Consider the following 13367-nt stretch of genomic DNA (forward strand, 5'->3'; position numbering starts at 1 on the left):
GCCTTCAATATTTGTAGAGCAAGCAAAAATTGAAGTAATCACTCATCAGAAACAAACTTGAACTATAGAAAAAACACAAAGCAAAAAGGTAATCACTAAAATCTACTGAAGTAATGGCTTGTTGTGGCTTCACATCTTCATGGTTCGCCAACAGTCCTTCTTCTTATTGGTTTAATAGCAGGTTGCAACCCTGACTCTAAATGTGCATACCGCCATCTACTGTATCAAAGTATGTAACATGGACGATTTCACCTACTGTACTATCTTACCTATTTAGAAAAAATATTTAAAAAAAATTAATTCTACTATAGAACCCTGCATACTTCAACTAATCTATTTCTCCTGTCTAACACTACCTTTATTGGGCTCTCAATACTATCAGGAACGCCCCACTATGAGGTTGGCCTGCAAACCACTCTGCTTTTTTACGAGAAAACAAAATAAAACCCCTGGTAGACCGTATGGTCTGATGACCTCCCCAAACATTCTTCTCATTACTTGTGATAATATGTATTTCAACCTGTAACTTAATACATATAACTGAATATTGACCCAACAAACTGGGGATCGTTAATGCATTATAGATGAACAAAGTAATGGGATATTTGAGGAAATTACCCTTCTTGATTAAAGGGATAGTTGGATTTTTTGACATGAATTTGTATGACATCCCCATCAGCAGTGTACCGGTAGTCCATTAACAGCGACTTAGTTGTTTGTACCTTTATTGAAAGCAAGTAGAGTGGAGGGCAGCATGGTTAGCATGTCTGCCTCACAGCCTGGAAGTTATTTTTCCACATTTGAACTGTATTTTCTTAACCCATAAGGACCCATTGTTAAATGTCTTAAAATCGGCCCTATACAGCTTTTTGCTTGACTCATTAAGTCCCTAAGGGACCTACAGTGGAACCTTGGTTTTTGTGCGCCGTAGTTTTAGTAGGATTCAGTTTTTGTCAAAAATTACTGTTGTTTTCCTACACTGTCTTGGTTATCGTACGTCCAAACAGTGCGCCTAACGAACTAGTTGAGTGCCCAAACAAAGAATGCATGCGTTGGTGACTCTGTCACTGTGCAGAATGGATTTAGTTTTTTTAAACATTTGAGACACGAAACCCAGCCAGGGTGTCCTTTAATCATCTTTATTATGTGTGTGTGTGTGGTTTATTTGTTCACAGACACACACATAATGATAAACAACTCTTTATCTGTCTCCTTCCTTCTTCCTAATAAACAGTGTGCCACGGCTGGTGAGGCATTCAGGCGCACTGGGTATTTCTGAGCATTAAACAAATCTGTGCTTTAAAAAAAAAAATATATATATATATATGGCTGCAAAAAAGTGGCAAGCATAAAAGGCAGGAACCTTTAACACAGGTTGCAGGGGGGACAGGGAGACCCGTAACAGATAGTGAGCTGGGTCAGTGTGTGAAATAATGACTGTACCTGCTGCTGAAATTTACAACAGAGTTCAAGGGAGCAAGCATACAGCTCTAACCATACACTTTTTAAAGTTAAGTTGGTAATCAACGAGCGTGAACCAGCGTCGATGTGGCTCTTCTGTACACCTAAAATTTCATGTACAGTCATCCCTTGTTTATCACAGTTAATTGGCTCCAGACCCGACCGTGATAATTGAATTTTGTAGTTAGTAGTAAACCTGTTTACGACCTTCTAAATAGGTCTTTCTTACATTATTAGAGCCCTCTACCCATGTTCTAACACCTTTACACTCATATTACCCAATATAGTAGACATAATAAGAGTAAATAAACCGTGAAGAGATAAAGAAGACTCATGCTTGTGTGTGTTGCTATAAATGTGTTCCTGAGGGGAACAGAGTGAGTGGCAGACAGGAAGTGATGTCTGGAGTTCAGAGTAGAGTTTCAGTTTGCTGTGGGTTACAGGTGCAATAGTAGCCTTTGTTTTTATGAGGAAACCTGCAATAAAAACCTGTTGTTCCGGCAATCAAGTCTGGCGCATGTGTTTCTCATCGAACATTACAGTAACATTACTGACACCTAGTGACTGGTGTAGAATACTATGTTGTCTTTGAATGCGTCTTCTGAATGCCTTATACAGTATTTATATTTTTGTTCATTATTATGATTTAATTTTAATTAATTTGTTTAATATGCATATGTTTTACCTAATAATAGGTCATATTCAACCATGAAACAGCATGATTTATTCATTACTATATTTAAAAAAAAAACGTGGGAGTGAAGCTGTGAAATTCGAACCATAAAGTGGCGAGGGAAGACTGTATTTTGCATTGTTTTCTGCATGTAAAACTATAATTATTCTCTGTAAAATGTGTTTTGTGTTTCTGGGTGTCTTTAACACAACATAATAGTTCGATTTACATGATTTCTTATGGGAAACATTAATTTGGTTACTGTACGTTTCAGTTTTTGTCGGATGAATGTCCTGGATACATGCATTTCATATTTACATGAATAATCATTTGTTTTACCAGAACCAAATCATATACATAAAATTAAAAGGCATAACATTAAGTAATATAACACTGAAACACTGAAAGGCAAATGATGTGCAAAGCATGGGTAAAATATGTAAATGTGGGCAAAACATGCCCTAGACCATAACAACGGTTAATTTCCAAGATGTACGTCATCGGAAGCTATTTTTGGGGCTTGTTGGTGTAGGCCTACCTTAAAATATGTAGCTCTGTTTATTAAGGCAGAAAAGAGCAAATTCTTGTCATGCCGGAGCATTGGTGCAGCTGATCTATTTTTAGCTGGGAACTACATCTGCTGTGACTGCAGACGCTGAGGGGAAATTACCCAAACACCTTCACACTGCTAGACGCTATATTGCACACACTGTTTTGTAATGGAAAGTTGTGTCTCTTCGAGAAAATGTACTAGTTTGTGATTATGACTGTTGGTTTTAATCGTCACCGTACGGAAGCTGTGTTGTTGCATCACATAGAATCTCCCGTAACCCTGGCCGAAGCCCCGCAGGTGGTCCAACTCCTTTGCAAGCAGAGAGAGGGAGAGGGACACGCAGAAAGAGGGCGAGAGAGAGAGAGAGGCATGATGTTCACTTTTCTGATGACACACCAACAATCGTCAACCTGTGGATAGGGTGCGCATGGTGAGCCTGAAAGGGCGGTGGGCTCAGTCTTCACTTTCGGACTCATGGAGTGGGAAGCGAGTCCGAGCAAGAAGTGCATCCAGAAAGTTGAAGTGTGGTGCGCCATCCCCGTTTCATGAATGGACCCATCATGGAGGAGATGCCATTCCAAAGAGTGAAGACTCGGAGGAGAAAGGGTCACTGCCCAGCCAGTGCACCCCTGGACGCCATCGTGTGTGAGGACGAGTTCAACAGCCAGGAGCTGGAGACTCTCTTCCAGAACTACAACCTGAAGCTGGAGCAGACGGCTACCCTCAAGGCGCTGGCGGTGCTCATTATCGCCGCGTCGTCGCTGTCCCTGGTGGAGCTGCTCTCCAACCCGCGTCTCAGCCTCTCCAAGGGATCCAACCCCGTGCATTGCGTGGTTTTCCTGTCGCTTTTTATCGTCACGAATGTCAAATACCTGCAGGTGACGCAGCTACAGCAAATAGCCAAGCTCGCCTTGCTCTTCAGCTTCACCTTCGCGCTGCTGTGCTGCCCGTTTCCGTTGGCCCTGGGCACGTCGGAGACGGCGAGCGCCACCGCAGCGGAGCATGGCGTGTGGCAGCTCATGCTGGTCACCCTGGTGGCTTACATGCTGCTGCCAGTGCGGACTCTGCTGGCCGTGGTCTTTGGCGTCATGTTGGCTACATCCCATTTTATTGTCATCTCCACGTCAGTCACCAGGAGAACACAGGAGCTGTGGAGACCGGTAGGTGCTGCACCTGTGGCCGACGCACTTTTCTACCACCCACATTTTGCAACCATTCACTAAGTGCCTTGTGCATTTCCTTGCACTATTGACAAATGAGGCACATTTGAACCTGGAGCCATGTGAAGCAATGTTAAGCAGGAGAAATGCCTGCTCTGCAGACTTTGCAGACACTGCAGATAAGTAGGAAGTCCAATTATGAATAAATGCATGCAATAATGTGGGTGATGAGCTGTCCAGCTATCTGTGCTGAAACATGCAGGGATGAATCCTGCACAGCCTCATTCCACCAGCACAACTAAATTTTAGTTATGTCTAATGCATATCTAATAGTTTTAAACCCTGAAAGAGGTACATATTCAGAATTAAAGAAGATTGCAGCCTTTTCCAAGTATACTGTATACAGAGGTTGATTCATAAGGTGCTACTCTTTGTCATTATTATTACTGACATTTATTTAACCAGGTGCAAATGAATTAAGATGGAAAATCTCATTTACAAGAGTGAACTTGCCAAGCGGCAGCAGCACAATTTAAACATTTAGAAACATCTTCCACATGTGCACTGAGCGTGTGTATCATACAGTGAGTTCAAACATTTACATCCACCGCAGCTGTGACCTGCTGTGATTTTGAGATATGTTATAAAAGAGGGCAGGCTCTTGCCAAATTGATGAAAACTAAGTCACAACAAAGAGAGGCCATTTGACTTGAGAGTAAATGTAAAATGATGAGTGAGAACTTTACAATACAACCAGAATAGCCAAAACTATGCGTGAATGCCGAAGAGTGGAAGCTGAACTGCAAATGCTGAATGGAAATGTGGAATTTCTGGAGAAGTAGACATTTTTGGGATGTGCAGAATTGTTTTGTGCGGAAAGTTTTGATGCTGGAATGGTTTGAATGGGTTGGGAAATGTGTAAAAACAGCATTTAATGGGAATTTGTAGCCTAATGGAATGGAATGCTGGGGAGATAGGTAGACTGAATGCTTTGAATCAGCTGAAGGTTTTGTTGTTGCAATGGTTTGAACTGGTTGAGAAATGTGGAAGTACAGTCCAGTCGTCCATCGCCACATCATGGTTTTGAATTTCACGGGTTCACTCTATCACAGTTTTTCCAAATGATATAAATTAATAAGTCATGCTGTTTTGTGGTTAAATATGGTCTATTATTAGTCAAAATGTGCATATTTAAGCAAATTTTACATATTTTTGCCTAAATGAAGCATTTTCAAGCATAAAAATGGCTAAATGAACTGAAATACAAATACACTCGTCCCTCGTTACATCATGGTTTGAACGTTGCTCCCTCACACTAAAAAAAAAAAAAAAAAAAGAATTAAAAAATGATTGCTGTTGGCCTATTATTAGTAAAAACAATTATTGAAAGACAAGTTATATTTAGTATTCTGGCCACTCGGCATCAGTAACATCAGTTACATTGATGAGACATGACATGACATTACTTTGTGAAAAAAAGTCCTCCTTCCATTCCATGTGGAAGTGGTTCCTTTTTGGCTTCTTACTTGTCCTTCTTCGCCACTCCGTTTGGAACACTTTCTTAAGTTTACAATAAATAAATTTGAGAGGCTAAGTAGTTAGCTCGGTAGCTTGCTATGCTAGTGGTGGCCGTCTCTTATGTCCCTGCAGTGATCCCGTTGCCTGCTAATGTGGTGTAAACAAAGATAACAGGAGTGTAAAGGTGACTGTAGGGGTGTTATTTCATGTATACGGGGCTCTAATAATGTTAAAAAGCGTTTTTAGGAAGTTAAACAGATTTTTTTTGCTCTAAGTACGTTTATTAATCTTGAATCGTACTTGGCGGAAATTCACTTATTGCGGTACGCTAGGGCTCTAATAACGTTAAACAACGTATTTAAAATATTCGATTTATAAATAAGGAATCTTGCGGTCGGGCCTGGAACCAATTAACCGCGATAAACAAAGGATTACTGTAGTAAGAATTTTTAAGGTCAAAAGGACATTTGTGTTATGAAAAATGGAATGGATTTTTTGAGATTTGGGAGATAGCTTGAATGTCCTGAATGAGCTGAAAGTTTGTTTGTTGAAATTGTTTGAATCGTTTGAGAAATATGGAAGTAGTAAGACTTTAGACTCAAACGGCATTTGTGCTATGGAAAATGCGTAATTACTGTAAAAATGGGAATTCTTGGGATGTGGAAAATAGCCTGAATGTCTTGAATGAGTTGAAGGTTTTGATGTTGGAATGGTTTAAATCTGTTGAGAAATGTGGAAACGTAGCAAGGATTCTCAAGTTCAAAAGGTAATTTGCGCTTTGTAAAATGTAGAATACCAAGAAAACCAGGATTTTTTGGAATGTCAAAAACAGATATCCTGAATGTTTTGCATTAGCTGAATGTTTTCGTGTTGGAATGGTTTGAATCATTTAAGAAAACAAAAAAAGGAATATTGTCGAGGAAATTGTGGAATTCCATAAAATGAGGGAACATTTTATTTTAAGCTGAACATTTTGATGTTGGAATGGTTTGAAACGGTTGGAGAATGTGTGAGCATCAAAAGTGGGATGGAACAGGAATCATGAATTGAAGACTTTTGGTGCAGAATAAATCTTCAGCATTCACGCAACAAACCTCAAGACTCGGAGATCTACATATCCAAAATTGCCACATAAGATGATGATTAACTCATAAACTGAAAAGAAGTGGCTTTTAATTGTCTAGAAGTTCATTAGTGAAAATGAAGACATTAAAGGTCTACTTCATTTACACCTCTCCAAATGAAATCACAAGCCACTTTTCATCTGTTGAATCTGAATAAATAATCCCTAATGGGAATAATAGAGCATTGTAGAACTGAAGGTCGTGTTTTACTGAGGAGAATAGACAAGACATGCCATCCATCTCGGTGTATACAAGTATTGTTTTTGTCATTACTTAGACCATGAATCATTAAAACACTGTCTGCTAGCCTCTTCACTGAAAAGCTATTGTTCTCCATGTCACTCCACTACTGCACTTGATGTGCGCCGTTGTGTAGCCTAAATAAACACACAAGCAAACGCATGATATTCAGAGTTACACATAAAACGGCTTGTCACCAGCTCGCCAGACTTCATCTTAAAGTTTGGGAACATACCCTACCCTTTTTCCCCTGAAAAATGAACAGTCACCTTGGAATCCAATAATTAACTCTATGGGTTACATGAGTGAATTACTGGAAAACAACTGACTTCTATATTGTACTCCTTTTCCTGATATTGTATTGTATTGTATTGTATTGTATGTACTTTATTGAACCCATTGTATGTGCAGATGTCCGTCCATCCAGCTTTGTTTGCAGTGTTTGCTCTTGTTTGTGTGTAGTTGGTGGCCAATGCAGTGCTGTTCACCAGTGTCAACTTGTCGGGGGTGTTTGTGAGGATTCTCACCGAGCGCACCCAGAGGAAAGTCTTTCTGCAGGCTCGCAACTGCATCGAGGAGCGACTGAGACTGGAGGATGAGAACGAAAAACAGGTGAGGTGCAAGCTGGTGCCATGCTTCCAAAGCATTGTGTTGTGCGTGTGTTTCAATTAAATCTTTACAGTTCATTACAAGTTTCAGGTGTAAATGCATTCTAACAACATTCCCACAGGAAGGCAGTAACTATGACAGCAGCTATTTTAGGAAAGAGTAATTACTGCACTTGTGTTGCAAATTCCACACCTTGCTCACCTATATGTATGATTTAAAGTTACTCGGGAACAGTCGGGTACCTATAGCAGATCTCTACCCCCAGGTGCACAAAAAACACCCACACCAACTATTAAACTGTAAAATAATTAATCAATGTGTTGCATGCAATAATGTATAAGCCACAACATTGTCACACACACTTAGCACCTGTGCTTTTTAGATGACTTGTTGATATGCTGTGTTTCCCCGAGCAGGAACAGGCTCCCTTCTGACAGGTAATTACACAAGCAGATTGCTTTCATGGCCTCCATGCTTCAGTAAAGGTCAGAGTTTATCTGGGTGAAAGAAAAGCACACACAATCTGATTGGGATCTATCAACAACAAGCCAACAGTGTGCAACTGGGCACACAAACAGGTGCTGTGGATTTGAATTCCAGCCATCAAACAGGCCTTTCTTATCACTCTGGTTGTTTGTTTGGGGTTTTGATTTGAGCTAAAGATGTATTGATTTATGAACATATGTTCTACATCTGTCTGGTTAATCGACCTCGCAACCATAAAGCGCTGCAATTCTCATTTCATGTGAAGCTTTTTGGAACATATTGTTCTAATGCTAGAATGCAATCCCATCACAAACAGTCATTATCAGTGGACTAAGATTAGTTGTCATGGAGATAAATGTCTTGACATTCAAACGTTGTCGGCCGGCGACATGATTTTTGTCGTCACTATGGTTGCGTGCCTCATCTTAGCTCGACAAAAAGGTGCTTGCAAAAAACCCTGATAGTATGGCAATAATGGACACGGGGCGCAATGACTTGACAGACTGCAATATTGAGGACCTGTACCAGATTACTTTTATGAGTTCATGGTTAGATCACACTGACAGCAGAGAAGTGTTGCCTTCTACAGGCAGTCAGCAGAACAAGTGGATGGCTAATTCCATCCATCCATCCATTTTCTATGCCGCTCATCCTCATTAGGGTTGCGGGGGTATGCTGGAGCCTGGGTGGCAAATTCACTTGGAGCTCTTACTGAAACAATTGCATCAGGTAAAAAGGCCATACAGCAGAGCTCGTAATCACAGGTAAAGGGGGAGTTACATCCCGACGTACGTGCTCCTACGTGCTGGCTATGCACGCATTTTCAAACCCGCAGACAGCACGCAAAACTTGGAGAAAGAAAATTGCAATGCAAATTATTTTCTGCGTGCACGCGGGAAAACCTTGCACGCAGCCAGGTCGCTGGAGGAGTGCGTATGTCTCAAGTTGAAAAGTACATGGTGTACATTGCCCCGCCACGGCAGCGGCTCCTCCCACGGTGGGCGAATCCTCCTGACATCCGTGGACGCACGGCGGCTGCTCACATAATGTATACAACATTAATGCACCTTACCCGGCCACGGCGGGAAGCTCTTCCCACTGCACACTCTCGTTCTCCAGGTCACGATACCCGTAGGTGCCATAGGAAGCCAGTACGCCCATCTTGCAATCAAAGTGAGTGGGTTTCACGAGCCTCCTACGATGCCCACACACGGTACGTCACCAGTGAGTGAAACGTACGACAGCCTTACATGAAGCACACCCAGCACGCACGATTCGCACACCGCACACACATGATCTAAAAGCTACCAACGGAGGGCAAGCGGCAAGCATGTGGAGGTCACTGGATGTCCCTAAATACGATACACTTGCATCACTTGCATCCCGTCTGATACCCTACTTCCCCCACAATTGCAGAGCTCGTGTGTGTGGTAACGTGTACGTCGGGATGTAACTCCCACTTAAGTTGTAGGTATCCATGTATGTCACAACTACAGTGGAATCTTGGTTATCGTCATCAAACCGTACCAGAAGGTCAGACTCTAACTGAATCAATTTTCCCAAGAATAATGTAAATCCAAAGTCAAAAATGTTAACACATACCACCTTTTTACAATTTTACAATTACAGTTTTACATGCAGAAAACACTGTGAAAAATACATATAAATGACAAATGAAAGGGATAAATTAACATTTAACCTCACTTTGACCTTGATTGAAGACATGATTGTTGACAAAGACGGCAGTGTGGCAGCAAGCTCCGCTCAGACACCACCTTCATGTTTTGCTGTGAGTTATTTCTTGATTTCAATGTTTCTCACCTTCTTTATTAAAATGATGTCACTTGCAACTTTCTTTGGCTCCATGGGTTGAGTAAAAAACTACAGAGTCAACCGCTGATGACATCCCAGATAGGCAACGGAGCTGACATCTGCTTCCTTTTTTCATGTAGGCTAACCAGCAAATGTATGCAAACCAAGGCAAAATTTTGTTGTTCCGTGAATTTTTGACGTTTACCGAAAAACACGATAACCGGGTGTACGCTAACCGAGGCGCCACTGTATTACAGAGCCACATAAAAATTCATGTCAGAGGCAAAAATAGAAAAACAAAGCAAAACGTAAAGTCCAACAAACAAAACAAAAAGTATATTTTAGAAGTTAGAAAAAAAAATCTTGATCCTCTGCAGATTTTGTGAGTTTTCCCCCTTTTTTTAAATAGTACATTTATCGTAATAGAGAGAGACAGCATGTAAAAACACCCAGAAAAAAAAGTAGATTAATTTGTATTTGATTGAGTGAAATACGTGTTTGATCCCCTGTTGTTCACCTGCGATGTGCCCTTCAAGCACACAAATTAGTCCACTCCATTTAGGAAAGTACGACTAATCTCAGCTCGTTATGTGGATAAAAGACAGAAACGGTATCTTCCATTCAAACCTTTGCACCACCATGGGCAAGACCAAAGAGCTGTCATAGGAACAGGAACCTCAAGAACAATATTGTAGACCTGCACATGGCTGGAAGGGACTCAAAAACCGTCTTGAAAACTTGGTAAGAAAGAACACGACTGGTGCAATAATTCAGAAGTGGAAGAATTACAAGATAATAGTCAACTCGCTTTGGATTACAATTTACGATTTAAAAGAACCGGAGGTAAGATGATGGGGCCAGTTGGGACTCGGCATCGGAAACGGGTTTCTAAAAGGAAGAACAAAAACATAACCGGTAGAAAGGGAGAACACTAGATAAAATATATCACGCCAATGTAGAGTGTGACACTATTTTGCTCATTTCATGCAACTAAAATGATGAATGTGTTAAGTATAAACATGCTGAAGTGGTTTCTGAATGGATTGGCTGAGGATTTTTTTAAATTTGTTATCGAACAAATACAGATAAACATTGGGTTTACCGTATCATTTTGCCCTTAAAGCGGATGTGTTTAGCACGATTATTGTATTCATAGTTTTGCAGATGTCTACGATGACAAAACATTATCGTGGTGACTCAGGTGGCAGAGGTTTGATTGTTTTATCCTCTAATATACAAATGACTTGCCTTGAATTAGTCATCATTGATTTACTCAGACTGTACACCAAACATACTGGGGCCACATAATTACCCGTTACACATATAAAAATAATACAAGTTGTAATAATACAAGTTCATGAAGATATTCTTATTGTTGATAGTGCTCAACAAATGTTCTAACAGAGAAGAGTTGTTGATATTTATATCCCCTTCCCTTTTCAGGAGCGTCTGCTGATGAGTCTACTGCCGAGGAATGTTGCCATGGAGATGAAGGAGGACTTCCTGAAGCCGCCCGAGAGGATCTTTCACAAGATCTACATCCAACGTCATGACAATGTCAGGTATGGCGATGTCATGACAACTGTGGACCATAAGGTGTACAGAGAAGGAACCTGGTGTGTTTTGATCCAGATGTCTCCTGCTGAGGCATCAAGGTCAAGAATAGCAATGCAAAGAAGATAAAGCAATGAAGTAGACTTAATTAGTGGTGGGCCTGATTCCTGTAGTATGTGTTAGATTTTTTTTTTGTCCAATCAGATGTAAGATTCTTTGTGTAGTCAATCTAATCTGCCCGGGACCTTCAGACTCAGTAGTGCTGGCGGATGTTACAAACTTGGGATGTTCCTTTAACCTATCAGAGTTCAGATTTGCCTCACAGGGCCAGCTAGGTGGCCACAATAACATCAGCATTTTTCTGTCCTCTGTTTGATTGATCAGTACAAAATAGTCTGTAGTGATCAGGAAAGGAAAATGGATTTTGTAATGGACAGTGGATGTTAAGTAATAAGCATCTCTGGTGAGTATGGTGATTTTATGACATTTTTGTATGTTTTTGTCATGTTATTAGATAAATATTGATTCTGAACTGCTCCAGATGATGTTGTACTGTCGAGGTTTGGAGTTGTCTGACGCTTGTTACATTTGGCCGAGGGCCATATTTACAGGCAGCTTCCACAGGAACGATGTATTCGAAGATAGATGGTTAACTATTGTCCTAATTATTCATCTCCCAATATGAGAAATATATTGGGAGATGTAATATTGTAATTTTGTAATATTGCCTTTTTGTATATTATTGATGGTTTATAACAGTGATACTGGTGGCATTAAGATGTGGATTATGCTAGAGCGTTGTCAGCACGCCGGCTCTTTATAGCTTTGCTGCCGGGGGCGAGCGCTTAAAGTGCAATTCTCCACTAAAACTCTAAGGGCAGTGTTTTCCTGACAGTGAGCAAACACAACTCTTTTCTTTTTGACTAGCTGGCTTCCAACATTTACAGAAAACAAACGTATTGTAATGACCCGTTTGTGTTGCAACATAGCTGTTCTGAATTCTGTTGTTTGTGAATGCACCTCGCTGTGAATGTTATTCGTTATGTCGCTGCGTGGAGAGGAAGAGTCGTGTGTGCGAGTTGACAGTGTTGGAACTGCACTACAGTTGGCTTTAATGCTGGCTATAAAACTTAAAAACAGCGTCGGACTCTGTGGGACTATATCAGCACGCTACAGTGTTATATAGGTTTTTTGTTTGTTCAGACGCTCCTCAATTTGCTCTGTTTCTTTTGTTATGGTGGACATTTAAAGTAAACCCAGAAATGACGTATGAAGAAACGCCGACCAATCACAGCTCTGGGAGGTTACAATTTTTTTGGAGGTGTACCTCAAGTTCCACCGGAGGGGGCGGGACCAGCCGACATGGTTTACACTGGCGCTGTGGCACAGGAGTATAATTACACGTTAAGTCGGTCAATTCCCCGCTGAAGGCACAGGTACTAAATGCATGGCCCGCTACTGACATACAGTATATACATATGATTATAAAATCCCCAGCACCGCAATGTTGTGTCTTAATTCGTCTTTTGAGTGCATACGTGCAGTCATGCTGAGATGTACGGCAAAACGCAGTGCACTCAAAAAGGCCAGTTACAGTTACCACACTCAAAAGTTGCCATCTTGTCTACCTAGCGGAAGGGGAGAGACTAACTTGACATAATGACAGTTGAGGAGCGACCTGCAGCGGTGGAAAGTAGTGAAAGTAATAATAAGAAGAAGCAGGTAAATATTGCGACCGTCATAAACGCGTAACGACAGTAAATCGATTTGGGACACCACAACACTTTCAACATTTGTGCACTTGGAAACTAAGTACACAGTATAGCTATTGAAGGGTACCGACAGAAGTTTTCTATTTGAAGACACGGCGCAGATGTTCAAGTTGCTGAAATCAGCACAGTCTCTGTCACTGCAGCAGTAAAAGTGCCTGAACTCCATCTGGGCTTGTTTGGCTTCTTGAAGCACGGAACAACCCTGGAATTTATTGGAAACAAAACACAACCACAGTCACTACAAGTTATTTCAGCAAAATAATTGGGACACGCTTCATCCAACCACAGACCGAGAAAGAAGACAATTCGGAGTAGGTCTAACTAACGATGCCCGTTCTTAGAAAGGTTTTAGAACATTTTGGAGTGGACATTTCTGCTCGTTCATCCAGAAGAACATTTGTGAGG

At 41.0% G+C, this 13367-nt stretch overlaps 1 protein-coding gene across 4 annotated transcripts in view; it reads left to right on the plus strand.

Annotated features, from left to right (window-relative positions):
* Nucleotides 1–2135: 2135 nt before the first annotated feature.
* Nucleotides 2136–13367, plus strand: part of adcy1a (adenylate cyclase 1a) — a 57932-nt gene continuing 46700 nt past the window's right edge. The window contains exons 1-3 of one of the 4 annotated variants that reach the window (XR_008572687.1): nucleotides 2136–3847; nucleotides 7192–7341; nucleotides 11080–11198. Coding sequence is in view for 3 of the 4 variants with exons in the window: in XM_054789647.1 (XP_054645622.1) it covers nucleotides 3233–3847; nucleotides 7192–7341; nucleotides 11080–11198 (884 nt within the window). In the remaining variant the exon portion in view is untranslated. The remainder of the gene's footprint in view (nucleotides 3848–7191; nucleotides 7342–11079; nucleotides 11199–13367) is intronic. The other 3 variants (XM_054789647.1, XM_054789646.1, XM_054789645.1) reach the window with 3 other exon arrangements.

The sequence above is a fragment of the Dunckerocampus dactyliophorus genome, chromosome 10 (genome assembly GCF_027744805.1).
Source record: "Dunckerocampus dactyliophorus isolate RoL2022-P2 chromosome 10, RoL_Ddac_1.1, whole genome shotgun sequence".
In the NCBI taxonomy this organism is placed as follows: Eukaryota; Metazoa; Chordata; class Actinopteri; order Syngnathiformes; family Syngnathidae; genus Dunckerocampus; species Dunckerocampus dactyliophorus.